A 27,951-nucleotide genomic window follows, 5' to 3' on the forward strand; every position below is an offset into this window, starting at 1 on the left:
ATCCGGCAAGATGGTCCCCTCGCTTTGTCTCCCCTGACCGGAGTTACTTGGGTATTCAGCAGCTATTCTTGTTTCTGCTCCATCGAGAACCCTGTAAGTGAGGCTGAAGTGGACAACCTGAAGTCAGAACAAAACGTGCCTCTGTAAATCGAGAAATGACGACGATGAACAGCAGGTAGGAGCTCAGTTAAATCCGCTTGTTTAGACAAGTTAATTGTGCATTGATTGCTATGCTACCTCCGCCGGCCCATTACTGCCTTTTGCTACCTAGCATACTCCGCTAGCTGTAGCCATTAGCTGCGCAGCCGGCAATGTTCAAGTTGGCACACACGCAGATTTAGATAAAAATGCACGTGTACCCGGGTGGCTATCAGGGTGGCAGGGACATTTAAAATGCACTTAATTGTAAAACAACACAGTTGTCATTATTTATAGGTAGCTTATAATATTACACTGCTACTTTGGCGTAGCATACGTTAGCATGTAGTGCCAGTCGGCGATTAACGCGCTGGTTCCTGCCTCCTCTTCATGCAGAGGAAGGGAAGGAAGGCCTTTGCTTGCATTTTTCGGTGCGTGCCCATGCATTGGACCTTGTATGCACCACCGGAATTGCAAGGTTGCCAGGGAAACGCAGGCTATAGGAAATAAGTAGTTGTGCATGTTTCAACGGCGGCAGCTAAGCTAGTCTCAACTTCAGCATCCCCGGTAAGTGAGGAGGGTAAACAAGCGCCACGGAGCTGCGAACGCAGAGGCGCGCGCTGCTTATTTGCCGAGTGAACTCTTCTTTTCCCACTGACATGGGATTTTTTTTTTTTTTTAATAATTAAGCCTGTTTTTGTTGCTGTCATGGTCAAGTTTATCGCTCGACACATCTCACGGGCATCCAGCGTTAATCAGCACGTTATGATGACGCAAAAGGGCTAAGTAAACAGCCGTATCTCCGCCTCGGGAGTGTTGTGCTCCAAATAATAACCATGCAGGCAGTGTTCATCTTTGAGTTGCATTGCTGTCAATTACACTAATTGTTGAGTTTATTCACGTTGCTCTGGAAATTTCATGTCCAGCGATGTTGGTGTCTTACTCACAGACAACAAAGAAAAACACTGTCTGCAACCTTTAGCAGTGTCTTTAACCATCAGGAGGAAACTAAGCAGTCCTGAACATATTGTATGAATATAACAGTTCACATGGATATGTTCTATTAATGCAAATGTCCTGAAAAAAGTAATAAATCGATACATTAAGAAATGGTCAAATGCTCTTTAAGAAAAGCTGAAATTTCTTCATTTTTGGTGTTTGTTTATGTGCTTAAATCTTCAGTAGCAGCCTTGAGTAACATGCTGTTTGTATTTGTATTTCTGCAATTGCAAAATGCAACATCTTGATTTACCAGATTGTCCAACATGAAACAAATCTTAATTTTCTCTCCAGGTGAAATAAGTCTGGCCTGAATCTGAATCTAACTTAGACCAAATGGCAGAAAACGCAGAGGAGGTAAGTGTGCTGGCTTTTTGGGAGTCACATTTTGTGTTTAGACATTTTGTATATTGAAAAGAAATTAAACCTGATCACCTTGTACAGTTTTTGATTTGTTTTTCACTACTATTAAAATAAATCTTGTATTCTCGTCAGCCTGGTAGCTCAACAGAAACAATGAAGTCCTCCTCTTCTCACAACAAGAGGTGAGAAGCACTTTTCTTATATGTGACATTCAGTGTTTTGCAGCTACATGTTTTTGTGCTCACTTTGTGCCCACACATTTTAGGAAATCCACTACTGTAGCGAAGCACACTGGACTGAATGAATCCGACACCTCAGCAGAGAGTGAAAATGAAGGTGCCACTTCTGGCAATCCTTCAGACAGTAACACGGGCAGTGCATCTAAAGGTATGAACCATACATTTTTTAAAATCAAGATACTGTTGATTAATAGGAAATAGGATTTTGAGACATTTGTACTATTTCTGTCTGAAGGCACTTTAGTGATGAGGCCAGCTGGGAATGAAAACAAAGGCGCCATGAAGCTCAGAGTGGATTTCAAGCAGAAACAAAAAGGTACATTTTCATTATTTGTAACCTAAACATGTTTTGTGTTATGTAAGGTGATGTTCACAACCAAGCAAAATGTACATGTTAATGAACCAGATAGTAATAAATGAATTGTTCAGTGTAAATAAAGTGGGGAAAAAGTCATTTCTTCTGTCTTTATCACAGATGATACCCTGGTAAACTGCACAGCTTGTGGAAAACAAGTAAACCAGTTCCAGCGCAACTCAGTGTATGAGCATCCTGCGCTCAAAGTACTTATTTGTAAGGTAAGAAATTCCACATTTGTATTTGAAATATTTTCACTACCTTTACAGCGAAGGTCCACACATGTTTTTCAGTCTTTCCATTGTTGCTGTATTAGTGTTTCATATTATATCATTTTCCTCCAGTCATGCTACAAGTATTACACAAGTGATGACATCAGCAGAGACTCAGATGGAATGGACGAGCAGTGCAGGTACGAAATTTTGTGCAAGTTTGTTAACCTACTGTGACATGAAGATACACAACAGAGGCAAAATGAATTATAACATTGAAGACATGACTGAACATCTCAAAACATAAGAACATTACACTGATTAACCCAAAATGTTTTTTTAGTAATGTGGAATTCATGTACAAGTTAATTTTTGGTTGTTATTGCCAAGGATTTGAATGCCCATTATTTAATTCTTTGGTGTTCAGTTCATTTAGAAGTTATGTTTTTAGTTTTCTGACATCCGTTTTTCCTGAACAAAAAATTCTGGAAACTTAATGTTGAAGACCTCTTTGCTGTATGTAAAACTCTAAACTTTTCCTCCCCAGGTGGTGTGCTGAAGGGGGCAAGCTCATCTGCTGTGACTACTGCAACAACGCTTTCTGCAAGAAGTGCATCCTGCGCAACCTGGGCAGAAGGGAGTTGTCAACCATTACTGATGAGAACTCAAAGTGGCACTGCTATGTCTGTAGGTCAGATCCCCTTCAGGACCTGGTCTCCAAATGCCACGGCGTCATGGAAAAACAAAATCATGAGAAACACGAGAAACATGAGAAACTCAAGCAACGGAAAACGGATAAAACTGAGGAAAGAGAGAGCAAGAGACACGAGAGCAAAACAGTCAAAGAGCACAAAGCAGTTGTTAATGGGAAAGAGCACACCGAAGGCTCAGGGACCATGACATTCTCCTACAAAAAACTGCAGTTACCCAAAGAACTTATAAAAAAAGCAAAAAACCTTGTTGAAACAACCACAGGTCTGAACAATACGTTCATCCAGTTCATCCAGCAGACAGCCGAGGAGCAGGGAGACAAAGCTATCAGGTATCGGCATTTGAAAGCCTTCAAGGCCGTACTTGCAGATTTGAAAAAAGCCCACACTGCTTTGGAGGCGGCCTTGGAGCCAGAGTTTAAAAACATGGAGTTACAGAATGGCAATGAAGGGCAACATATTGTAAAAAAAAGCACTATTGCTGCGCCACCTGCAGAAAATGACCATGTGGATAATGCGGCTAACAAGGCTGATGCTGATGCCGTCGCTGATGCTGATACCGTCGCTGATGCTGATGCTGATGCCATCGCTGAGGCTGATGCCGCTGCCGTCGCTGAGGCTGATGACGCTGCCGTCTCTGAGGCTGATGCCGCTGCCGTCTCTGAGGCTGATGCCGCTGCCGTCTCTGAGGCTGATGCCGTTGCCGTCTCTGAGGCTGATGCCGTCTCTGAGGCTGATGCCGTCGCCGTCTCTGAGGCTGATGCCGTCGCCGTCTCTGAGGCTGATGCCGCTGCCGTCTCTGAGGCTGATGCCGTCGCCGTCTCTGAGGCTGATGCCGTCGCTGAGGCTGGTGCTTCTGACGAGGCTGACGCACCTGAAGAGGATGATGCAGTCGACGAGGCCAATGCTTTTGATGAGGCTGAAGCAACTGAGGAGGCTGATGCTGCTGTTGGGGAACCGGGAATGAAGCAGGATGTGGACAACAATCAGGTGTCAAATGTGGCTGAAATGAGAGACAGCCAAACAGGAACTGATGTAACCAAAAAGACAATTAAAACTGAAGTCTGTGATGAGCTAATGTCACCTGGTGAAATGTCCCTCGATCACGACATTATGTCTGTTCCTCCTTCGGTTCCAGAGGAGCTTTTTCAGATGGTGGAGAGTCTTGCGGATCCTACCACGCTCTCACAGACTCCAGACACCAATCCAGCAACGGTTGTAGATGCTGATACAAAGTCAAATGGAACCTCATCAAATTCTCCACGTCCGCAGCCCAAGGTGAAGAACCTCATAGTTAAACTGACTCCAGTGCCGGTTGTGACTACATGTGGGTCAAGATCTTCCAGGTCCAAAAACAAAGAAAAAGACGGAGAGATGGTGAAAAAGTGTAAAAAAGAGAAGAAAGACGATGCTTCTGATACATTAGATAGAACAGAGAGCCCACCACCAAGTCGTCGCTCTAGTAGAGTTAAGACCACTCCACTGAGGAAGCAGGCTGAGAATAAGGGCAAAGAAGACTCATCTGAATCTGAGTCAGAAGAAGATCATAAGGGCAAGTCCAAGTCCTCCAAGAAATCCAGCAGCACAAAAAAAGAGGATCGGAAGCAGAGCAAGACATCTTTGTCAGAGAAAAAGACTGAAGACTCTGATTCAGATGAAGTTCCCAACATCTTGCTAAAGAAAGCTGCAGAAGGCCACAGTTCAGATGAGGAACAGGGAAGCACAAGTGCAAAAAAGCGTTTATTCAAAGTAAACAACACATCTTCACATGATACAGACAAAGCATCCAAACGTAAAAGGGATTCTGAAAGCTCTGAGTCAGACAAAGGCAAAAAGTCATCCAAGAAAAAGAAACAGACTGGCTCAGCCTCCTCCAACTCTGACTCTGACCAAGAGAAGGAGACAAAGAGTAAAGTTGGTACAGCGAAGAGGAGATCCAGCCGTGTGAAGAAACAGAATGAAGCAAAAGAGGAAGAGAAAGACTCACCTGAGAGAAAGGGGTCGAGTCGCAAACGGTCTTATGAAAAGAAACGCAAAGGGAAAAGCCCCAAAGGAGTCTCCAAGCTGCAGTCATCCTCCAGCGAGGATGAGGAGGAGCAGCAGGTTGAAGGCGACTCCGGAGAAGACAGTGACGAGCAAAAGATAAAACCCATTGTGGAAGAGAACGTGGCGGGAGGCAACGGGAATTTTCATCAGTCCTCAGGTAAGTTTGTCTCAGCTCATTGGCAAACAACTTGTTAATGACATGCATGTCATCACGTTAACGGAACGTGTGCTGTGTTGTTGTCTAGGAGACGAAATGGATGGCAAAGAAGAAGTTTCTCAAGTTTTTGAAGATGATGACGATGATGATCCTGAGAACAGGTACTTACAAAATAACTTTTTAAAGATACTTTCTAGCTCACTATAAAGACAGCCATTTAAGATGATTTATTATATCATTCAGGATGTGCGCATTTGAATAGTCTTTCAGGTAGAGCTGATTAGCCTAATATACTTTATTAAACCTTTTATTTAAACTCGAAGAATCATTTAAATGAGTTAAAATCACATTAAAATGATGAAATGAAAAAACAAAACTTAGCTGTATGCATGAGTGCTACAACATTTGGCAAACACAGTATGATTGATCTTGAAATACTTAATAATATGGGTCCTCGAGGCAGCATTTCTCTCGTGTATCCCAGTTCACCTGGACTGGTGCCAAATAGTGATAGCATAGCATTCCTCTGGTAAATTGTGTAGTTAAAATAAATTGCATGTGCAGAAAAAGTACTTCCTTTATTTTGTTGTGAGTAAACGTTAACTTTCCAGTTGTCTTCATCTAAAGGGTTATCAATTTTTTTTTTTGATAACATTAATGCATGAAAGGAATAACTTTAAAATGCGAATCTATTGTTGAATGTAAAGTGTTTCCACTGATTTCTTTCATTATGTCATTAATGTGAATGCCATGTGTTTGTCTTTTTTCCATTTTCTTAAGGATTGCGAAGAAAATGCTTCTTGCTCAAATAAAGTCCAACTTTTCCTCCGGAGCAGAGAGTTCCTCTGATAATGAAGATGCAGACAAGGATGACAAGTCCTCCAAGAAAGTTAAAAAAGAGGAAGATGATGAAGACGAGGAGCAGCAAGGTAGCATACATTTGATGAAAAGACACAGTGGTTTCTAGATATGCCTCTCATATTGTGTATTTTGTCAAACTATTTGTTTCTCTTTTTGAAGACGACGATGATTCAGATGACTCTGGTTCTGACGTGGAAGTGAAGAAGCATGGCCGGCGCCACAAGTTGCTAAAACATAAACTCTCACTGAGTGAGGGAGAATCAGGAGATGAGAAAGCTACCAGTAAAGACAAGAAAAACAAGGGTGGCAAGAAGAAGTCAGGGCGTAGAGGTTAATTCTTAATTTTTTGTGTGCTGTATGTGTATACAATAAATCTATACTATATATGGACACAAATTCACAATTCTGTAAGACTGGCAAGTGACTTCTGTTTCCTGGTCTTTTATTTGTCTAGCAGTGGACAGCGATGACTCTGCAGACTCCAACTTTGAGAAGTCAGAGTCCAGTGCAGAATCCAGTGCAGAGTCGGGGATAAGTGAGGAGCTTAGTGAATCAGGCAACGATGGGAAACGAAAGACCAGGTGAGAAGAAAGAGCTGCAATAACTGGCAGTAATGTATTTCACCGCCATTGGATCTGCATTGATCTCCTCCGTGTCTCGCTCTGACAAATTCTAATGTGTGTCTTTAGAGCTGCGAAGAAGAAAGATGAGGAGAAACAGAGAAGTTACAAACAGAAGAAGAAGCGACGCAGGATCAAAGTTCAGGATTCATCCTCCAGCAATGAGAAGGTGGTTAAAATGCAGTGCACACTTGGTGGTAGTTTTGAAGTGTCCAAAGTGGGGTTTTTTTCTCTTCAAGACTGCTACTGTAGGTGCCGAAGATAGACCAACATAACCTTTGCCAGTCAAGTCATGCATGACATATAAAATGTAGTTTGAGCTCACCCCTGGAGTGTGTTATGAGGATTATTGAGGACACAAATTAATCATAGGGTTACTGGGCTACAGATCATAGGAAATAGATTTTTTCCTAAGGGCTGAAGATCAGAGAGCTGAACTTTAATGTTCATTTCCACAGAGTGGACAGGAAGATGACGGTGAAAAAGATGGAGATGAACGCAAAGGACGCAAAAAGATTCGCAAAATCCTGAAGGATGACAAGCTGCGGATGGAGACGAGGGATGCTCTGAAAGAAGAGGAGGAGAGGAGGAAACGTATTGCGGAGAGAGAGGCGCTTAGGAAGAAACTTCGAGAGGTAAAAATGAAATGTCCTGTTAGTCTTCTGAAGTATATATGACTATGTTTAAAGCTCTGAGCTGGGTCAGGTAGTCTCTTGATAATACTGCACACCAGGTAAAATGTTCAAGACCTCATTCAGAACTGGGGTACAATTTCCCACAGAACATTAGTTGGTTGGGGAGATTAACGACTGGCTGTGTGTTTTATTTGTGTACAAGCTGATGAGTAAGGCAAACTAACAGTTTAGTTTGCTGCTGATTGATCAGTGTCTGTCAGATCAAACAGGTGGCCTTGCTTAAAATAATTAAATCTAAAATCTACTTGTGAAGTGTGACAGACAGAAGGGGTGGCCAAGTCAGTGTGATTAGAGCTTTAACATCTGAGCCCTCTGCTCCTAATATGCATGAAACTCTGCAACTACACAGTGCAAACTCAACAATTGAGTATTTACTGAAATATTTCATCTTTTAAAAGCAAGTTGTCATTACGGGCTTGTGTTTGCCAGTAAGGAGAATGAAGTGCATAAAACATTTAGATTGATAGGTTAAAATTATAAACCATCCATTAGTCTCTTTAGGCTTTCTTCATTTTTAATCGAGAACCTCATTGATTGTACAGATAACGTATCTGGCCAGTAGTAAGTAGTCAGCTATCAGAATAAACGATGATCTTGAACATTAAACATATGAGCAAGTATGATATCACAATACATTTCTTTATCACTAATTACACTGTCACTTAACTAACATACCGGAGCTAGGGTAGGACATTTGTGCTCATAGTTCAAAATTAATCTACTTTGGTGTTCATTATCAGAAATTTGTCATATGATTTTGCACTAGTGGTTATGATGAACTTCATGAGGCATTTTTGGACGAAGTTTGCTGTTCAAATGATGACACAAAATTGTATGCATGTAAGTAGTGGGTGAATTTTCTTGTAAAAGTAAGACTGGCATCTTTTCACGTCGCCTGTGATACTTCTTCAGACAATTGTGGTAGAGGAGTCTTCCCAGGTGGCCTGTCCCATCACCACCAAGCTAGTATTGGATGAGGATGAAGAGACTAAGGAGCCACTTGTGCAGGTGCACAGGAACCTCGTCACCAAGCTCAAACCTCACCAGGTTGACGGTAAGGACAAAGTAAATCAATTAGGCTTAACAGCGATTTAGCAGACACAAGGCTGTGTATGAAACGCTGAGATGTTCTGGACTAATGTTGGCCCTTTTGACTTTTGTTTCAGGGGTGCAGTTCATGTGGGACTGCTGCTGTGAATCTGTGAAGAAGATGGAGAAGTCTACTGGCTCCGGCTGCATCCTCGCCCACTGTATGGGACTGGGAAAAACTCTGCAGGTAAGAAGGAGAGAGCTGCATGTTTTTCTGGGGTGTTTAATTTGGTATTTATCAAGATGCAAGGATTAAAAAAAAAAAAAGTTACTTTCTTGTGGATGCTGCATTTGGCCTTTGCAACATGTTAACATGTCACAAACCTGCATAATTGCCTGTTAGAACTGTAAGAATATAGTTTTTTGGATACTGCTGGGTTGATCTTGACAAACTCTTTGTTGCAAAGCTGTGCTGTCACACCGCAGCTGTGTAACTGTATTTCTCTATTTGCCCTGTAGGTGGTGACATTCCTTCACACTTTGCTGCTTTGTGAGAAGCTTGACTTTACCAGGGCCCTGGTGGTTTGTCCCCTGAACACTGTCCTCAATTGGCTCAATGAGTTTGAGAAGTGGCAACAAGGAATGAAAGATGATGAAAGTTTAGAGGTAACGAGTTGTTTTTTTTAATCTTTTGAGCTGTTCATGTTTGACAGCTCCTCATCACATCCCTGACATAAAACTTTCTTGAGAAATTGACATCTTGATCTTTGGTATGTTTCACAGGTGATTGAGCTGGCCACAGTAAAGAGGCCACAAGAGCGAGGGTATGCCCTCCAGCAATGGCACGAGTCAGGGGGTGTTATGATCATCGGCTACGAGATGTACCGAAACCTGACCCAGGGAAGAAACATCAAGAGCAAGAAGCTCAAAGAGTTGTTTCAGAAGACTCTGGTAGATCCAGGTACAGCACTGTACGATTCCTCCATGATTGTGTTCAGAAAAGTTTAAGTTGACAGTCAAAAAATATCCTTTCATGTATGACAAATGTTTTATTCTTGAGTGTGAAAAGAAAAAATCTTCAGAATTAGGCCACTTGAACTCTCTGTTGTCTTAAAATGACCTGATCTGTTCAGACTGATAACTACTATCCACATTCAAATTGGTTTAAAATCTAGTGGGTGTTGACAGAAATCAGAATTGATTACTAAAGCTTGTTGTGTGTCCATAAGACATCTCAAAAGACTAATAATCTTTTTTTGACATATATGCCTGTGTTGTTTTGCTTCCAGGTCCAGACATAGTAATCTGTGATGAAGGTCATATCCTGAAGAACGAGGCGTCTGCTGTGTCCAAAGCAATGAACTCTATCAGGACGAGGAGGAGAGTCGTGCTGACTGGAACGCCTCTGCAAAACAACCTCATCGAATGTGAGAGTGTGATCTTTGTCAGGAAGACTGATAGTTGACATGTTGACATATCTTAAAACTTTTCTGATCTCCCCCCTACCAGACCACTGCATGGTGAACTTCATCAAGGAGAACCTGCTTGGGTCAGTTAAGGAGTTCAGGAATCGCTTCGTCAACCCCATTCAGAATGGTCAGTCTGCCGACTCCACACTACATGATGTCCGCATCATGAAAAAGAGAGCTCACATCCTCTACGAAATGCTGGCTGGCTGCGTCCAGGTAACATGTTGCCTAAAAACAGATGGCTCAGTTTCTCTTTACTATCTTTGGTTGCCATCTGCTAAAAAAATAATGATTTATTTCTGTTTCCCACAGAGGAAAGATTACACGGCACTCACCAAGTTCCTGCCCCCCAAACACGAGTACGTGCTGTCAATCAGAATTACTCCGATCCAGTGTAAACTCTACAGATACTATCTGGAGCACTTCACCGGTGAGAGTCATGCTCTAATGAAACTTCTTGGATTTTTTTGTTGCACAGAAACTGTCAGTGCCACTTGCTTGCTTTTTTCAAATAACTCTGATCTTGTTGGATGTTAGGAGCAGCAGAGCCTCTAGGGTTCTGCTAGCAGGGCTTGTACAGTCTCAGGTCTGATAGTCCAGAAAAGGATTTAGCCCAGTCCAAGACTAAATCAAAATTCAATTGAGAATTCCATTGGAAAACAGGCGTAGTCTCGGATGAGGCTAAATCCTTGTACATGAGTTTTGTTTCTCCTAAAAGTGCTCTCAACTGGATGTCATTTACTCTGACAAGGATTTTTAGATAAGTGGAAGGCCTTTCTGTTCTCACTTTTTTGTGCTGCTTTGTTAAGTCGTTAGTGGACGTTCCTCTCAGAATGTGTCCCAGGGTGTGTGTGAGAGAGAGTGTGAGTCTGTAAGAGTGGCAGCTGGCAGAGTGCCGCAGGCAGGGTTTAAGCCCAGTTTCCCACGTCTACCTAATGAAGAGCTCTGGGAGAAAGGGAACAGAGGGTGGGGGGTAGAAGGGGGGGATGTGGGGGCATAAAGGAAAAGGAACAAAATTTAGAGGGTGGGGGGGCTGCCAGAGGTTTTACACCAAAAGCGAAAACAAAGAGCAGGAGAGCTGGTATGTAAGAAGAGGAGTGATTGGAGGGTGTTAGGTTTGGTGGTATGTGCTGTGGCTCATTAGGCCGGGTTGTCCACAGGGCACAGTGCTGATGTTGTGACTGTGACTCTGGACCTCCACAGTGGGGTCTTTGGACCCAAGACCACCAGTCAGTCTGCAGGGGTTGAATGGAACCAAATGTTCCCTACTTTTTGTGTTGCTTGTATAAACACAAGCAACTTCAGACTTCTCTGGGTCACTGCAGGCCAGCACACACATATACGTTAACATTTTACTTCACACTCACTTCAGTTCATGAAGCTGATTACTGAACCGACTGCAGCTCACATCGACCTTTGTACAAAGGCAAAGTTGTTAATACACGCTTTGGTTGAAACACCTTAATTGACTTTTTCGTCAGTTGCCACTTTGCTGTCAGAGGACTGGGTGACACTTGGTCTAATTTGTTTTGTGTAAATAAAAACTGTCCTAATTACAATTTTCCCACAGTGGGGTGATACAAAGGAGTCTTGCTGCTCTGCATTTTCCACAATAGTCACAGTATATGAAGCGACTGTGGGCACACTGTCAGGTACATAAGGCAAACACATCCATCTTCTTGCTCAAACTCTTTGCCTTGTGTGCAGGTGTGGGGAATGCTTTGGAGGGGGGCCGGGGCCGCGCAGGGACCAAACTCTTCCAGGATTTCCAGATGCTCAGCAGAATCTGGACCCATCCCTGGTGCCTTCAGCTGGACTACATCAGTAAAGAAAACAAGGTAGGTCTGGGAAGACAAGACTGAACCACACTAAACACTAACTCAAAAACTGGGGATACATGAGCGCAAATCAGACACTGCGGGAAAACAATAGAAACCTACTGCTGACAGGTCATGTAGCAGAGGAACACAACATGCATATTGCCGCTGCGGCAGAATTTTTCCCTTATGCAACATTTCTTCTACCCACGATCCAGCACTCAGTGTTTGGTTGACCCATATCACCTAGCAATCGAGCTTCACGCATGTCCACTCTCTTGCAGGGTTTCTTTGACGAGGACAGCATGGAAGAATTCATCGCTTCAGAAACAGAAGAATCCTCCATGAGTCTGAGCTCTGAGGATGAGAAGAAGAAAAAGTAAAAAAGGATTCACGTTTCTTTTCCCCAGTTGTACATTTATAAAAAAGACATTTATTTAACTGCCCGTCTTTCTTCCATCTGTTACTCTCGCTGACCCCATGTCCTCCACCGTTCCTCCTAACTAATAGGAAAAAGAAGCAAGGGAAGGGAAAAAGGAGGGGATCTGATGACTCGGACAGTGATGATGTGGAGGTCATCAAGGAGTGGAACAGCAGCTCTCGGGGCAACGGAGTGGCTCGAAACAGGGCAGAGCCTGTAGAGGAGCGTAAGTCTGGTGTGTTCACTACATGCTTGAGCGAGTTTGCTGGTTATTAGAGAGACCAGAGCTGTATGTATGGTGACCATAGATTTCCTCCACATTTGAAAAATAAGTGATGCCTTCATCTAGACATGTACAGACTGCAATTAATTTGGCTGATTCTGATTTTCTGCCTTTATAAGACTTTAATAGAATATTTACATATTTTCTTTCTTTTAAAGAATAATTGACTGAATACACAAACATTTTTGTAACTTTTCTTCAATGGGATATTGAAATTCAAATGTATGTTCATATAAAATAACTATTTAAAAAGCGCTAGCTGCTTTACTTTTGCTAGCTTCTGGAATATGGGCACGGGGTGACATTTTGTAAGTGTCACCCCGTAGTTGTTTTCTTTGCTCGCATTGAACTTCCACACAGATGATATAGTGTGTGTGTAAATTTGACTGGCAAAAAATCGGATTTGAGACTTTCTTAGTTGGTGGGCGATCCCTACCTTCATCATTTATTTTTATGTATTATAACCAAGAAGTTGACCTCAATGATATGAGCTTAGTTTTATGTTATATCACTTGGAATCACTTAAACCTGATAGCCAAAAGGCACCCAAACCGTGTGGACTTTATATATCCCCTTGAGGGCAATTTTATGCAGCAGCTCGCCACCAAGATCAACAGATACACATACACAGTTGATTGGGAGGAGAGAAATGTTAATCAAAAAGCTGAAAAACTAAGCCAGTATAATATTAAAATGCATATTTATCCCAAAGGTGAACTTAAATCAAGGCTACACGCATTAAGATCTTAATTGAGCGTATAAACATATGAAAAACAGAATAAAAGAGAAATATTTCATGACATTCTTTGGTAGCTAACATCTGTACACGCTGCAGCTGTAATGTAGCAGATAAACATGTAATAGCTTCTGTCTTGGTTACAGTTTTGTTGTTTTTGTGAGACTGCAACAACTGGAGACTGAACGGCATCTTTTTGTCCCAAACAGCTCCACGCACTGGCTCAACACCTGGGAGCCCCACCCCTGACTGGCACAAGGAGTTTGTCGCAGAGGCTGACGCTGAAATCCTGGAACACTCCGGAAAGATGGTGATCCTCTTTGAGATCATGCGCATGGCTGAAGAAGTAGAAGAGAAAGTGTAAGTGTCTGGAAAGAAAGTGTTTTTGGGTTAATCACAGAGTGAGATGAGCTGAGATAAAGTAACACCAATGTATCTTCTCCCCTTGTCTGTCATCAGGTTGGTCTTCAGTCAGTCTCTTATCTCTCTTGACCTGATCGAGGATTTCCTGGAGTTGGCTTGCAGAGCTAAAGATGAAGACAAACCCTCTCCATACAAAGGTACATTTTTGTGGTGCAGTCACACACTTTTTACTCAAGAAGTTCTCACTCAAATGACATCCTTGTAAAATAAGGCTAACAGACCTTATTTTACTGTATGATCCTGCAGTTGCCTATGATCAGCTTCCCATTGAATGTTGCTCTCTAAAATGCTGCTCTTGGTTTCATGATTTGCTAAAATCACTATAGTAGTATATTATAAGCTAGCTACTGACTTATGGAGCTGGAGGAGACACGTTTTCTGTCAAGAAAAGCCTTGAAATGGAGAAAAAAAAGCTTTTTTTGGAAGTATTTTCATGTAGAGATGCAGGTTTCACACTCCGAAGACAGCCCACATGTAACTTGTATGCTTGTACACGCTGGTTTGCTTATTACCCTTAAACACACACAGACATACACACCACTGCTGGTGTAAGGTCATGTTCCTAATTAAACTCCAGCAGCTGTTTTTACTTTCATTTTGAAAATGATTAGACCTTGACTTTTTATTCCACAAAAAAATGTTTGCTCAAGGGTTTGTAATTTGTAATGAAAAGATCACAGTGCTGTAATTGGAAACATACTGAAATGTTGGTTATGAAGGCTGGTAGGGGGGTTGGCCATCTTGAAGGCTAAATGTGGCTGGCCTCTAACCAGCACAACCATCTATCTGCTGCCTGCAGATGTCCAAACTAAATCCTTTTGACAAGGAAAAGGCCTAATTGATGGTGACACATGTGTTATTGAAGGTTTTGTGCAGCATGACATTAAAGTTCATAGCAGATTTCTTAACTGTGATGTGTCTGTGAAGGTGAAGGCAAGTGGTTCAGGAACATTGACTACTATCGCCTGGATGGCTCCACTAATGCCACCAGCAGGAAGAAGTGGGCGGAAGAGTTTAATGACCCCAGTAACCCGAGGTAATGTGCCTTTTTAGGGCTGCAACAATTGTTTTCATTATTGAGTAATCCTTTGGCCTATATGTAGATGTTGGAAAATGGTTAAGAATATTGTTAACGATTTCCAAATCAAAGTTGACAAACAGCTCAGAATATTTAGATGGTCTCATAGTGCATCTCACAGCTAAAGTAATGTTGGACATATATAATCCTGGAATATGTATTTCTTTGTAAACCCCCTCTCTTTTTCCACTCTATTATACTCAGAGGTCGTTTGTTCCTCATTTCGACTCGAGCTGGCTCCCTCGGCATCAACTTGGTGGCAGCTAACCGGGTCATCATCTTTGACGCCTCCTGGAATCCTTCGTATGACATCCAGAGTATCTTCAGGGTCTACCGTTTTGGTCAGGTTAAGACCGTCTTCGTCTACAGATTCCTGGCTCAGGTGAGCTTGTCAGGACATTTTGATCAGTTCTTTTGGCCTGTTGGTGCATCTGTACGAAATTGCTTATATAATCTAATGAAATGCTTATACTACCAAGTCCTATGATTTCTTTCTTGAAGTAAAATGTTTTTTTCTTGGCTTTCCTCGCTCTTTTCTCACTTTAGGGTACAATGGAGGAGAAGATTTATGAGCGGCAGGTAACCAAACAATCTCTGTCATTCCGGGTGGTGGACCAGCAGCAGATTGAGAGGCACTTTACAATGAACGAGCTGGCTGAGCTCTACACCTTTGAGCCGGACATGCTGGACGATCCCTCGGCGAAGAAGAGCAAGAAAGCCACACCTGTGCTCCCTAAGGTAAATATGTATTTAGATTGTTGTAATATGCTTATGTGCCATACAACACTTCATTTAGTAAATTCAATATAGGGTAAATCAGACGTGTAATTGGACTTTGATGAACCATTGACTGAGATTTCATGGCATTCTTTAGACTGATCCCTAAAGGAAATGCAGAAGAGAAGGCTGAAACCCATTAACAGTAGTAAATAGTCTTTTTTTCCCTGAACAAACATGGCACTGAATGCCATTTCAAATGCCAAGCCTGTTTTTCTTAACTTGTACCAAGTAGTATGTTTTTCCTTTTGAAGTTTAGCACTTGGTGATAAACTGTTGTTTAGACACAATGCCAGCTTGTATCCTGCTTGGCCTTTCCGGGATCTATTTATCTTCGTTTCCTCGCATAATCCTTCGCTCGCCTCTTCTCTCCTTAATGCAGGTGCTGTGTCACTGTTTGGGCCCCCCGGGGTTTAATAAGAACACACTGCCCTTACATGGGCCATCCAACCCAGCGCAGCTGCACAGATCTTTCTGTTTACCGCTATTTACTAAATAGTCTTCTCATTGCAACACCGCTGTGGAGCAGAGCTGCTGCCCTGCTATAAACCTGCACTTTTTTATTTCTCATTCATTCTTCATTCCTTACCGTCCTTTACTTCTCTGATCTCTGAATTAGTCCCATAATTTCCCACTCCTTCCCCTTTTTGCAGTCTCTTGGTTTATTCAGATCATCCTAAGTGGTTTTACCTCTTTGTTTTGGTTTGACCTGGGTTTCTTTGCAAAAGTCTGTAAACAGTGTGGATAAAAGAAACAGTATATCCAGCTCGCTGGCTTTTTCACCGGACAGTTGAGAGGCCTTTCACTGCACCTTAATGGAAAATCTGTTTTCCATTTACACTGTCTAAAGATCTTATCACTATTCCCTTCATGGGTATTAACAGGTAGGAGCGCTGCATTAATCCACTCACCCGGCAGCTGCTATCATTGCTCTCACCTTCTATATTCCTCCGACCAGGAAGGAGCCGCCTACATACAGGGCAGCGGAGCACAGTTGGAGATTTGAAGAGGAAAGATGTGTTCATTGAGCCGCGGCCTGTTAGATGTGTATGATCTTTAATGAGCCCAGTGACATTTATGTGACACAGTATTAAAGACAGAGAGGCTGAAAAGCTCTTTAACAAGCCGACCTGTTTTGGCCAGGGGGTTAACTATGATGTGGCAGCAGGACTGCGGTATTACGGAAGGAATTTGCCGTCTGGAATGATGTGAAGATGAGTCAGACACCCTCCATCACTTTGAGCCAACAACACTCTGCGCAGAAGGAGAGAGTGATTCGAGGCACAGCAGAGGGATTTTTTTGCTCTTCTTCTTCTCAGTTCTTCACACGGAGAAGTGTTGTCTTCCTTGCCAGAGAGGACGTATTTACTTTGAAACGTGGGTCAAACAGCTCACAGAGGCGTTGTTTGATTGTGATGGTTTCTCTTCTATTTGTTCTTGTGTAAAGCCTTGTAGGAGGGAAATCATCACTGTAGTTGACTTTTCTCTAATGTCACTCTTTAGATTCTACATGTTTTTGTCCCAATGCTATTATTTCTCTTCCACTTTCCTCCCCCTCGTCCTTAGTGATGCTCTCACACTCTTCCCTGTCTACCGTTAACCAATCCCATCTTGTCCCCATGGCCATCTATTACACTGGCTCGCCACTCTGCCTCTGAATGTTCAAAGCGATCTCCGTAAAGTTGTTTTTCTTTTTTCCCCTCTGGCCTCCCCAGCCTGATGAAGGGTCATTATTTAAGCCCCTCTCTTAAAAGATGTCTCTGTGCTCTTCAGAGAAACTAATTGTAGACAAAGGAAGCAGTCGCACTTCCCCCTTAATGACAAAGAAGGTCTGTGAAACCCAGACATGAGATTTTGACTCCGCACCCATCCAACCTGAGACACCCTCACCCGTTTCCTCTTCATCACACTTCCATCAAGGCAGTGCACATGTTGTATGTTGGACAAATTTTATACAGCTCCTCTGATTTCTCTGAACTTGTTGCTGCATTATATGCCATGGGTCAAGCTGGCAGGCTGTGGGCGTACCTGACTGTATTTACTCTCAGCATGTGATGGCTGCAGTGGTCATTAGGCCCAGTCAGGTACACTGAAAGGCCATGGGGAGGCTGTATTCAAGCCACAGTATAGATAGGAGCAGACTGGAGCAATAAGCCACACCATGCTTGTCTCATTAGAGGTAGGAAATCTCTTTGACCTTAAAGAAAAATGCCCCCTGGAATACTCTTAATGCATTATTCATCGTCAGTCTGTGATGTTCAGTCAATTCCAGGAGTTATGTTAGATGGGAATTTTTCAAGCAATGTTTTTTTTGTTGTACCCAACCTTTGCCCATGTATTTCCACTTGAAGTGATTTCTTACACTTCCCAGAATCCCTTTTTCTGCCAGCCTTCAGAAAACATGCCTGAGCTTGTTGCATTGCAGGTGGAGAGAGCACTAATGACAGTAACAGCAAGAGACAGAGTTGTTGCAGGTGGGAAAAAGCGAGAGCAACCGGTGTTTGCTGCAGTCTGGTCTGTTGAGACCATTGAATGTGTCTCTGCTGCTTACGTGATGAATCTTTTTCTCTTTGTTTGAACTTGAACAGGCAGTATGAGGACTGTAGAGGAAAGATTTCACCTCCACTTTTACCACAACTAATATTTTAGTCCAGTTGTGCTCTCTTGTTGTCCATTAATGGTCAGGAGGAAGTGAAATGCACCACCAGATAACAAAACGAATATAGAAAATGTTGCCACTGGCTGTCTTTTTAAAAATTGCAGAACGACTGTAAACTTGATTCAAGTGCCTTGAATGGTTTTATATCAGGTAAAAAGAAAAAAGCATGTATCGTAAAAGTACCTGCGCAGCCAACTGTCACTCATGTAACAAAGTGAATGACAAACATAGTTACTGTGGGGAAAGTAATTAAAACATTATGTATGATAGATCAGTTTACCTTACTATAAAATCTAAAAAATGTGGTCAGTGGTCACATTTGTTGGATTTGAATAGAGCTTCTCACTTAAGGACTTCCCTAAAATGAATTAATTCAGAAAGCATTTCCATTTTTGGGACCTTTTTTCTCCTCCCAGTACAGTTCTTGCTGACTCCCATCGAATCTCCGCTGACCTGCTCGTCCAGCTTGAGCTCTTATAGAAGTCCCCCCACACGCCCCCCCACTGCTGCTAGCCGAGGCTTGTTTTTATAGGAATGTGGTGTGTTTATTGTCTTTGTTTAGCCCTTTGTGACATGCGTGATTTTATTTCTTTGTTAATTGACTGACAGCGAGATAAACCCTCTGACTCGTACGCTCGCCCCGGAGGGAGTAAAGACAACGTGGTCCTGAGGGCAGGAGTGACGACCTGATTTCAGGCACAGCGCCCGAACTTAAGTGCTTTTCTGCAGAGAAACTGTTTAGAGCAGGCCAGTAGGGTTATGTGTATCATTCGTGTGCAGCTGGGGGAGAGAGAGTTTTGACTGGCTATGTTTGGGTATTACAAATATCTCAGCCACTCGCATTCCTCCTGTAGGGATCCTGTCTTCGCCTCTGTTGCTATGCTTAACGCACCTGTGCGTCAAAAGCAGTTTCTGGCAGACACAGCCACGTCAAATACATATGAAAACTCCCAGACTACTCTTCATTTTTGTCTCTGTATCTTTACTCTAATCACTCTTCTTTTCATGTTGCAATCCATTCAAAAGTCCGTTCTCCCTCGCCGTCTTTCCAACATCGCTAACTTTCATCTCTCCTCCTGCACCTGTGAGGTGTTTTTCCCTGTTAAGTGGAGGTTTATCGTTGTGGCATGCTCAACACAATAAGCGGCTGTTTAGGTGCAGGAAATTGGGTTAACATGTTTGAGAATGTTCTCAGCTCAAGAAAGTATCTGATAACACGGCCAAAAATCCTGCCTTCATAGAACCCGAAGCTATTAATGCAGGCGGGTGTTTAATTGCATCAGACCTTTTACAGTTAAGCGTCACCTAAAGTTTATTGGTAAAGTACGTGTGGGTGCCTGTGCCAAGTTGTAAAGTCTACATGAGGCCCGTTTATGTCGACTCCCAAGTTTTCATCTTTGTGATGTGAGAGCTGCCTGGTTTGAAAACTGCTTTACATCATTTATGGACTGCTGGCAGGTCAGCCATTTTCATAATATACACATGTACAAGAATTTGGCTTAAGGAGAGCATAAATTCTTTTCTCTATTGAAAGAATGGAAAGGCCTTCATACGGTGGTAAATGTCATGCATGTTGGATGCCTTGTTGAATTAGTATACCAATGCTTACACTCTAGTTTTCTTGCTCTCCTGACCCTTTGCTTTGTTGAGCAGTCAGCTGAAGCCAAGACTTCCAACTCCGCTTACTTTGAGCACATTTTCGAGAGCCGTTGTTGAGTTAAAAGCACTTTCTGCTCAAAAATGCCGTTTAGAATCAAGACGGGAGATTATCAGGCCCTTGTTGAGACTGACTTTGTTGAAGGCCTTTAGTCTAAACTGAAGAAAAATCTTGAGCTTTTCAGACATGGCCTGCCACCTCCATCATTACATCTAGACACATAAACACGCTCTCTGATGCCAAATGACCAAATTCCTCCCCAGATTTCACCCTTTAGAAGTATTAACCCAGCTCCCCATATTTTCACGGGGCGGGGGGGGGGGGTTCAGTTGAGTGGGGTAATTTACTTCTTTCTCTCTCTGAGCATCTGCCCACCCAGCCACTCTCGCCTTTTCTGTTCGCCTGCAGTAAAGCGATAGGCTTTACCACGCAGCTCCATGCAGATGACAATAGCCTGGGTCAGGTTACACACAATCATTAGCGCTGGCTCAGGACACACACACATAGTGCAGCAGGATGGGAGATGGACCGGACCACCCCAGAGCCATTGCTGATGGGGATTACTTGGGTATCCCAGAATGCGCTTGGTTCCATGGGGGAGCATCTGTAGAAACAGTAAGCTAGAGCATGAACAGAAACCTTAAATCAAATGATCACGTCTGTTCTTTCAGATGTAGTGAGCGGCCCGGGTGTTTCTCACAGGCAACCAGCTCCTGTCGAGTTCACTTTAGTTATTGACTCAAAAATAATCCTGCACAATCTGTTTTACGTGGGAATCAACAGCAAGCTTTGCAATCACATTCCACAAATTGATTTAGAGCAATCAAAAATCCTGATTCTTTTGTGGAAAATTGAGGAGTCTTGACGAACCTCTCAAATTTGAACCTGAAGCCTGTACAGTGACATACAGTGCAGTGGAGCTGCAACAATTAATCGATTAGTCTTTTATTTTATTGACAGAAAATAAGCAACTATTTTGATAACTGATTGATTCTGTAATTTTTTAAGTAAAAATGCCAGATATTTGCTGATTTCAACTTCTCAAATGTGGATTTGATGCTTGTCTTTGTCATATGATAGTAAACTGAATAATTTCTGGCTTTGGACTGTTCAGATAAAATAAGAGTTAAAAAAATGTCACCTTGACTGATTTAAAAAAAAAAAAAAAAACGTTCTAACACTTGATGGACAAAACGAACAATTGAGAAAACACATTTCTGATTACCTATAATGAAATCATTTTTAGTTACAGCCCTAAAATCATGTATATTTTACCTAATGTACATCAGTGCCAACATAAGTGCCCGTGCTGGCATCCACTGTGACCTCTGTTTGACCTTTTCGTCTCCCCTGTTGGCAAAGTCACCACGATGGATGCCTTTTATCCGAGTCAGGCTAACAGGCTCTTCCGTGCTTTTATGTCCTAATTAGAGAGCAAAGCAGCGGTTGACTCTCTGGCTGCGCTGCTGCTCTGAAACGTCTGGTTGTTCAGGGGTGGCCTGGTTTTTTCCTGATTGAGTGTGATGGCTGGGAAACATAAACATGTGTCAATGAGGAGCACAATCGGGTCCAGCGGTGAGTATGTGGAGCTGTGTGGCTCTTTCTGCTCCTACCTTTCTTCAGTCACCTTATCTGTCACTTTCTGGAGCCCTAAAAATAGGGCCTGTGTGCCTGTCCTGCAGCTCTCCCCTTTGAGGGATCCAGTTTCTCTCCGTCTGGCCTGGTGTTTATTTTCTGTTTATTCAATACAGGTTTGCAATCACTGTCTCATTTCATAGTTTGATGTTTCTTCTTTTTTTCCCTCCTCCCTCCTTAACAGCAGTGACATCTATGATTAATTTTGTTTGCAACTTCACACTCATTGTCACCGTTCAAAGAGAGGGGGAGCAGGGGAGGAGGGAGCCGAGCATAGCCCCTTTGTAAAAATTGGCCCGCGTGGAGGTTAATGATGCAACTTTTGCATGACGTTGTTTCCAGATTGCAAAGTTTCAGTTTAATGTAAAGCTAAGTCGAGACAAAGAAAAGCAAACGTGCCGCAGAGAGAGTAATTTAAACCATGTTTGTGTGAGCAAAGGCTGGCCCCGCTTTCTTAATTTTCCTCAGGTATTGTTTTCAATAACAATGTAGTTATGGCAACCAGAGTCCCAAAGAAAACCTCACATATTTATTTATTTTGTTTGTTTGGTTTTTATGTGTCTTCTAATCCTCTTACATGCAAATCCAAGTTTCTCTCTTTTTCTTTTTTTGTTGAAATCATCAGAGCTTAACTGCTTTTGTAGATGAGGTTGGATTGAGGTTGTATTGAGGCCATGTATTGTTTCCAGCAGTAACACAACAGGTGTGCACGTACTAACTCGCGCTGCTTTATTCTAATGTGAATACGAAGCAGCTAGCAGCAGACCAGATGAATGGAGATTTGTTGTCTTGTTGTTCAAATCAAAGCGATGTCAAACAACAAACATCTGCCTCTAGATGTCATGTCAGTGTTTTGTGTTGCAGACAAACTTTGAAGCTTTGAGCAAGAACAAATCCAGTCTGATTTGCAGTACTTGTTTTCAAGTTATCCAGAGGTTTTTTTTTAGTTATCCAGACTTTATAAAAACAATCTTAATTCCAAAATGCGTCATGTACATAAATCCAGAATATAACCTTCATTACTCAGGTGGCTTCAGAGTAGCGTCTCCCTCCCCTGCAATGACTTTAAATCCACTGTGACCCTATCTGTCTCCCCTCCCGTCTGCTTTAGGATACCTTCCTGGCCGAGCTGCTGCAGTCCAATAAGGAACAGATTGCGTGTTATCACGAACATGACTCCCTGCTGGACCACAAGGAGGAGGAAGCCCTAAGCGAGGAGGAACGCAAGGCTGCCTGGGCCGAGTACGAAGCAGAGAAGAAGGTAGGCAAAGAGAGAGAAAAACACCCCACCCCCACCCCCCCCGCTCACTGGCATGTCCACCAGATCCAAAATTAAAGGCAGACACATAACAGCACTCAGCTCAGGCTGACATCTAAATGGCAAGGTGAGCGCGGTGTTTGTCAGGATGAGTGTTGTATAATCCTCTCATCATTCGGTGAGTAGATGACAGGGCTTCTTTCTCCCCCTGCGATGGTCACTTCACTCCTGCAGCAGACCAGCGATCTCCTGTCCGAATCACAGAGGCTCTCCAAGCAGTGTCAACGCTGCTTACTGTGCGTCCACAGAGGGTTAGCAGCTTGTCTTCTGTCAGTGTTACACTACTTTTGTGTTTTCCCCTCCTCTTCCCTCCTTTTGTATGGAGAAATCAATGGGCAATTAGTGGGGTTTATTTGGAGAAGTATATGGGGGGGTTGATGTTGTAAGAGAGCAGGAGCAGCTCTCCTCTCCCCCCAGTGTAATCCTAGATTCTAATTCACTCTAATGATTATTTTTCCAACACAATTGCCCCCCTCTGCCCTCTGTGCGCCTTAAGAGGCTTTTCCCTCAGAGCTTCTCTGCTTTTCAAGAGAACAGAGGGTTCATAGTCGCAGGGAAAACACAGACGCTGAGGTCGACCGTGAGGATTTCAATTGCGCCCGCATCACTGCAGCCTGTCATACAAAGATGCAGGACTAGCCACTTTGATCTGGGACAGGCTGCTCAGTATCACCTTGTATATACTCTGAGCTTTGCAGGGGAAGCAACTGGAACGTAACCCTGCCTCTGCTAATGTCTTCACAACTTATGGGGTCGGCCAGTGGTGGCCAGGAAAAGCTATGTGTATGAATATCGGATTTGCAACTCAGGAAATGGGAAAAACTGTGAGAACATGATCAGGCGCCCAAAACTAAACTGAACCCAGGAGCCCTCAGTCTCACTGGGATGAATTCAGAGCCATACAGAGCTCAGAGAGGCTCATGTCATAAATTTTGGTTTCAGACGTTGAGTTTTGGAAATGAAGTCAAGTCTCGATTTTGTCTGTCTGTTTGAAGATGTATGAAGTCTGCTGAGTGTCTGAGGATGCTGTTCCAAGAGCGACTGCTTGTTAATAGCAAACCCAAAAGTGTGTGTGCGTGCGTGTGCATTTATGGTTTTGTACTGTTTAGGCTTGCACACCTGTCTCTGACCAGGTCCAAAGACCCCCACGGGCCCCCAACATACACACACAAACACACACACCCCTACATACCGGATGGCCAGATTACAGGGCACAGGGAAAACCATCTGCAGCAGAGGCTCAATTACACACAAACATCGGCATCCTGCTGGCCTTTACTGGGACGGGACTGTTTACTTCAGATCACTACTCACACACACACATGTTTAATAGAAGAGGAGCAGACTAATACCTGGCAATGACTCGTTTGTCTGGAGAGTTGAAAGATTTTTTTTGTTAACTTTGCTCTCTAAACATGAAGTGAAGAGATTGAACCATCACTGTGTGCAGAGGCTGACAAGAAGTGAACCATCATCTATGGTCGACCAGTGATGGCACACAGGCTCTCCCATCATGCCCTTGGTGGCTCTTAACACTCACCTAATTGATATATATTAATCCTGCTCTTCCTCTCTTCCCTCTCATTCCCTGTCTCTGTCTGTTATCTCTCAGGGTCTGACCATGAGGACCAACTACCAGACAGGGTACGGACAGATGGACATGGGCGCCTCGGGCTACATGCCCTACAACATGGCGGCTTTGGCCTCCATGACCAACCAGCAGCTGGAGGTAAGTAATGAGCTCCACATGCCCATGTCCTGCCTCTCCCTCCTTCCCCCCACTGCATGGCGCCCCACATTCCTGAGACCCCACTGCTAATTGTGACAACAGTCTTGTAGCTGACAAGCCCTGCTCTGGTCTGCTCCTACACCAAACAGTTTGCAATACTTCATGTCTGGAGCAGCAGCTATTTATACACTGTGGCACATCTGACTAAGAGAAAGGAAATGTCCAAAGGCAATTTCTGTTTTTCAATAAGGATGACGAATTGTTAGAAATACTGTATGGTGGTTTCAATTCTTGTAATCATGACTAGTCATATATGATTAATTGTGTTACTATGAAGTAAACTTAGAATAGTGATCTGCTAAGTTAGTAACTGATGCATCATCCTGTAGAGGAAATTATGTCATTAGTTTGTGGAGAGGAAAATCGTCAAAATGAGCTAACTTTTTATCAGTATTACCAACTGGTTGTCGCTAACGTGATGCCTGTTTTGAGCACCAGCACACAGAGAGACATTAGCATTATTTTGGAATCACGTCTCTGGAATATAAATCTATTATTTCCACTTATTTTAGCTGTTTTGGTTTCCACTAACTCCACTCCTTAGCAGCTGAGCATGCTCAACCTTTTTCAGGTTGAGCATGCTCAGCCTTGCACTGAAAAGGATCAGAGCTCAGCTGCCTGTTGCCTCAAGTGTTTCTCCATCTTCATTTGTGTGCAGGACCTTATAAACCAGGGGCGGCAGAAAGTCATTGATGCAACAAATGCATTGAAGAGTTTACCGCGGGAGTCACTTGAAGACATTATTGGCAGAGTGGTAAGTGCCCAGTGAAGGTTGTTTTCTTTAGGTTTTTAGTAAAATAATCTTATGCTCCAGTCCAGAGGTGACATGTAAAAACTGTCCATATGAATATGATAGACATGGAGGTGTAACGCTTCTGATGGTGACTAAGATCTAACTGCATGACCTATCCCCCCCCTCCCCCTCCCCATAGTGGGAGGAGAACTCTTCACTCACAGAGACCCAGGTCCAGTCCATGGCTCTGGGACGACAGGCCAGTGTGGAGCTGGAGCTCAAACGTAGGGAGGCCGTTTACAGGGACGTTCTCACCAGGCAGCAGACGGTAAGAACAACACACTGTAGCTGATCACTAATACAACAATATCAGCTGAGATTTTAAACTAGAAATCTACACTTTATATTACATTTTAAATTGTTGATGAAGACGTGTAAACATTAGAAATGTTAAATAAATGGTCAGGAATGTGGACATGATACACTTAGAGATGTTTCATCAAAAGAGTATCATTTCAGAGATTGTAAAAACTAAATGTAATGTAACTTTTAAGACCAGGACAACAATTGTTGTTAGGTTCTAACATAAATCAATATAACATATAACACAAATCTGAGGCGCTGTTTAGTATCAGATTGACTGTCCTGGTTAGAGACACATCAGTACGAGTGACACTGAGGCAGCAATGTGAAATAATTACACACAGGTCAAAGTCTGACCAAAATTGAAAATGTTTCTACATCAGACTCAATGATTTTACACAAGTCATTTTTTTTGTCTGTCATGTTCAGATGAACATTGGATATGTGTTGAGAATCCGTGTATCATTCGTTCTTTCCATTTTTAATTGGCAATCAAAAATCAAATAATGAAAAATTAGCAACAAACGTTAGCTTGCTAGCCGCCACAATCGATCGATCAATCAGGACCAGATAAGCCAGTCAGACATATCAGCCATGGTATTGTTTCGAGGATCAAAGCGTGTGACTCTAGAGAAGGAGCTGAGAATCTGAATGCAAATGATATTAATTTAATTGTAGTTATTTAAATCATCCCTCTCTGTTTGTTCCTGCACAGCTGATGATGTACGTGCAAAAGCTGATCACCAACAGGAAGGTCCAAGAGCAGCAGCTGGCTATGGCTAACCAGGCCACCTACCTGAACCAGTTTGCCCTGCAGAACGGCATGATCGGGGGCAGCGGGCTCAGCCAGATTGACCTGCTGGGGCTTTACCAGCAGCTCCATGGGATGGGCTCCCACCAAGCCATGGGCAAGAATCCTGGGCCCTCCAAGGGCTTGTAGGTCAGAAGGAGGCTCCCTCAACCACCACTCAGCTAGCCAGCTCCCAGCGGCCCAGTCCAAGCAAGGCCCTGATCTCTGACGGCTAAGAACTCAAAGTAAGCCGGCACACCAAGCAGAGAGTGGAGTGGTTTTGAGACTAGGCTGCTGTCCACATGGGGCCTCAAGTGGCGTAGACTCTCAGTCCTTTATATTCTGTAGTTCACTGAGAGACGGTGGAATATAACGTATAAATGACTGTGTGAAAGGGTCTATTAGGATTCTCAACATAAATAAAAATGTATATACCGCCTTAATGTTATTCAAGTTCTATATCTTCATTTTTCATGTATTTAAGGAGAGACGAGTTTTACCCTCAATGCTTTTAAGCATTGTATTGTTTTCCCCTTCAAAGAGGGTTTCCTTATTATTTAACTCAGTTTTTTTATACTGTTTTAAAAGCCTAACTAAACCTGAGTGGGACCAGTGTCGTTGGTGACAGGACTATAATGTAAAGCTCTCAGTAGGTTCCTCCTCCAATATTTAGCAAAACAGACATTTGTTGTTGTTGTTGCAACGTCCTGCTCTTTTTGGGAGTTAGAAGTAAAATTGATCAACAAAAATAGGAAAAAAAAATTTTAAAAGTATGGCCTTATATTCATTTCCTAAAAAAACACAAAAAAACCTCTGTAAAGTTCTGAGAATTGAGATTGTTGAGAATTTTTTCTATTATGCTTTTAAGTGTTGACATTAGTTGTCGCTGAACATGGTAATGGAATGCTTGTGTTGTTCAAAACTGCCTGCCGGTTCCTATGACCTTTTTGTAACATCATTCTCATCATCACGTGTTGTCTAGCATAGCACTGTGCGTCCTGTTCATGTTTATGTTCCACTTGTGTTGATCCCGAGCCTGGGTGAATAACTGGGTCTCACAAAGCACGACCAGTTCAGCCAGGTAAACACAGGGCCCAAACTAATTCCCTTTACTTGTTTGTCGAGGTTTGAAATGTGTGTTTCCAGGATGGATTTGATTGGAAGAGTAAAGAAGGGAAATCTTATTATATCTGACTGACTTGTGTCGTCCGCTTTGTGACACCTGGACTCTCCCCGGGCAGGCTCCCATACTACCTGTTATCTACTTTGGCACATTCTCGCTTCTAAATGCTTAAACTGGTGTAGCTGTTAATCATGAGGGATGTGTTCATTTCTCATGAAGAGACACCTGTTGTCTCCAGTTGGCTCCTGTGTTTGCGCAAGGTGTATTTCATTAATGTAGACAAACTTTTTTGCCCTCCTCTAAGAATGTTCTTATGTTAGCAAATACACCAACATGATTTGCCATCAAATTTGATCTGCGTTTATCTTGATAAGTATTTAATATAACATTTAATAAAGTGACCAAAAGGTTGAGCAACTCCAGTGTTTGAGTCATTTGTTTTTTAAGGAGTGTCTA

The 27,951-nt window shown here is 42.8% G+C and overlaps 1 protein-coding gene across 2 annotated transcripts; it reads left to right on the plus strand.

Annotated features, from left to right (window-relative positions):
* atrx (ATRX chromatin remodeler) lies at positions 1–27,906 on the plus strand. Of its 2 annotated transcripts, XM_053324097.1 has the most exons (35): positions 1–175; positions 1,432–1,494; positions 1,633–1,682; positions 1,766–1,887; positions 1,975–2,055; positions 2,215–2,315; positions 2,439–2,506; positions 2,854–3,535; positions 3,917–5,219; positions 5,308–5,380; positions 6,000–6,148; positions 6,240–6,410; positions 6,538–6,661; positions 6,770–6,869; positions 7,159–7,335; positions 8,308–8,449; positions 8,562–8,671; positions 8,944–9,090; positions 9,208–9,385; positions 9,714–9,851; positions 9,934–10,109; positions 10,206–10,323; positions 11,601–11,731; positions 11,995–12,089; positions 12,221–12,357; positions 13,360–13,510; positions 13,610–13,710; positions 14,501–14,609; positions 14,856–15,033; positions 15,198–15,389; positions 22,491–22,640; positions 24,310–24,426; positions 25,145–25,240; positions 25,419–25,547; positions 26,298–27,906. In XM_053324097.1, the coding sequence occupies exons 2-35, from the start codon at positions 1,474–1,476 to the stop codon at positions 26,520–26,522; spliced, it is 6,042 nt and encodes a 2,013-aa protein (XP_053180072.1). In that variant the 5' UTR covers positions 1–175; positions 1,432–1,473; the 3' UTR covers positions 26,523–27,906. The 2 variants fall into 2 exon arrangements, with proteins under 2 accessions (XP_053180072.1, XP_053180071.1); XM_053324096.1 differs by lacking the exons at positions 1–175; positions 1,432–1,494; positions 1,633–1,682; ... (3 more) ...; positions 2,439–2,506; positions 2,854–3,535 and having other exon boundaries at positions 3,872–5,219; positions 12,221–12,366.
* The last annotated feature ends 45 nt before the right edge of the window (positions 27,907–27,951 follow it).

The sequence above is a fragment of the Scomber japonicus genome, chromosome 8, assembly GCF_027409825.1.
Source record: "Scomber japonicus isolate fScoJap1 chromosome 8, fScoJap1.pri, whole genome shotgun sequence".
Taxonomy (NCBI): Eukaryota; Metazoa; Chordata; class Actinopteri; order Scombriformes; family Scombridae; genus Scomber; species Scomber japonicus.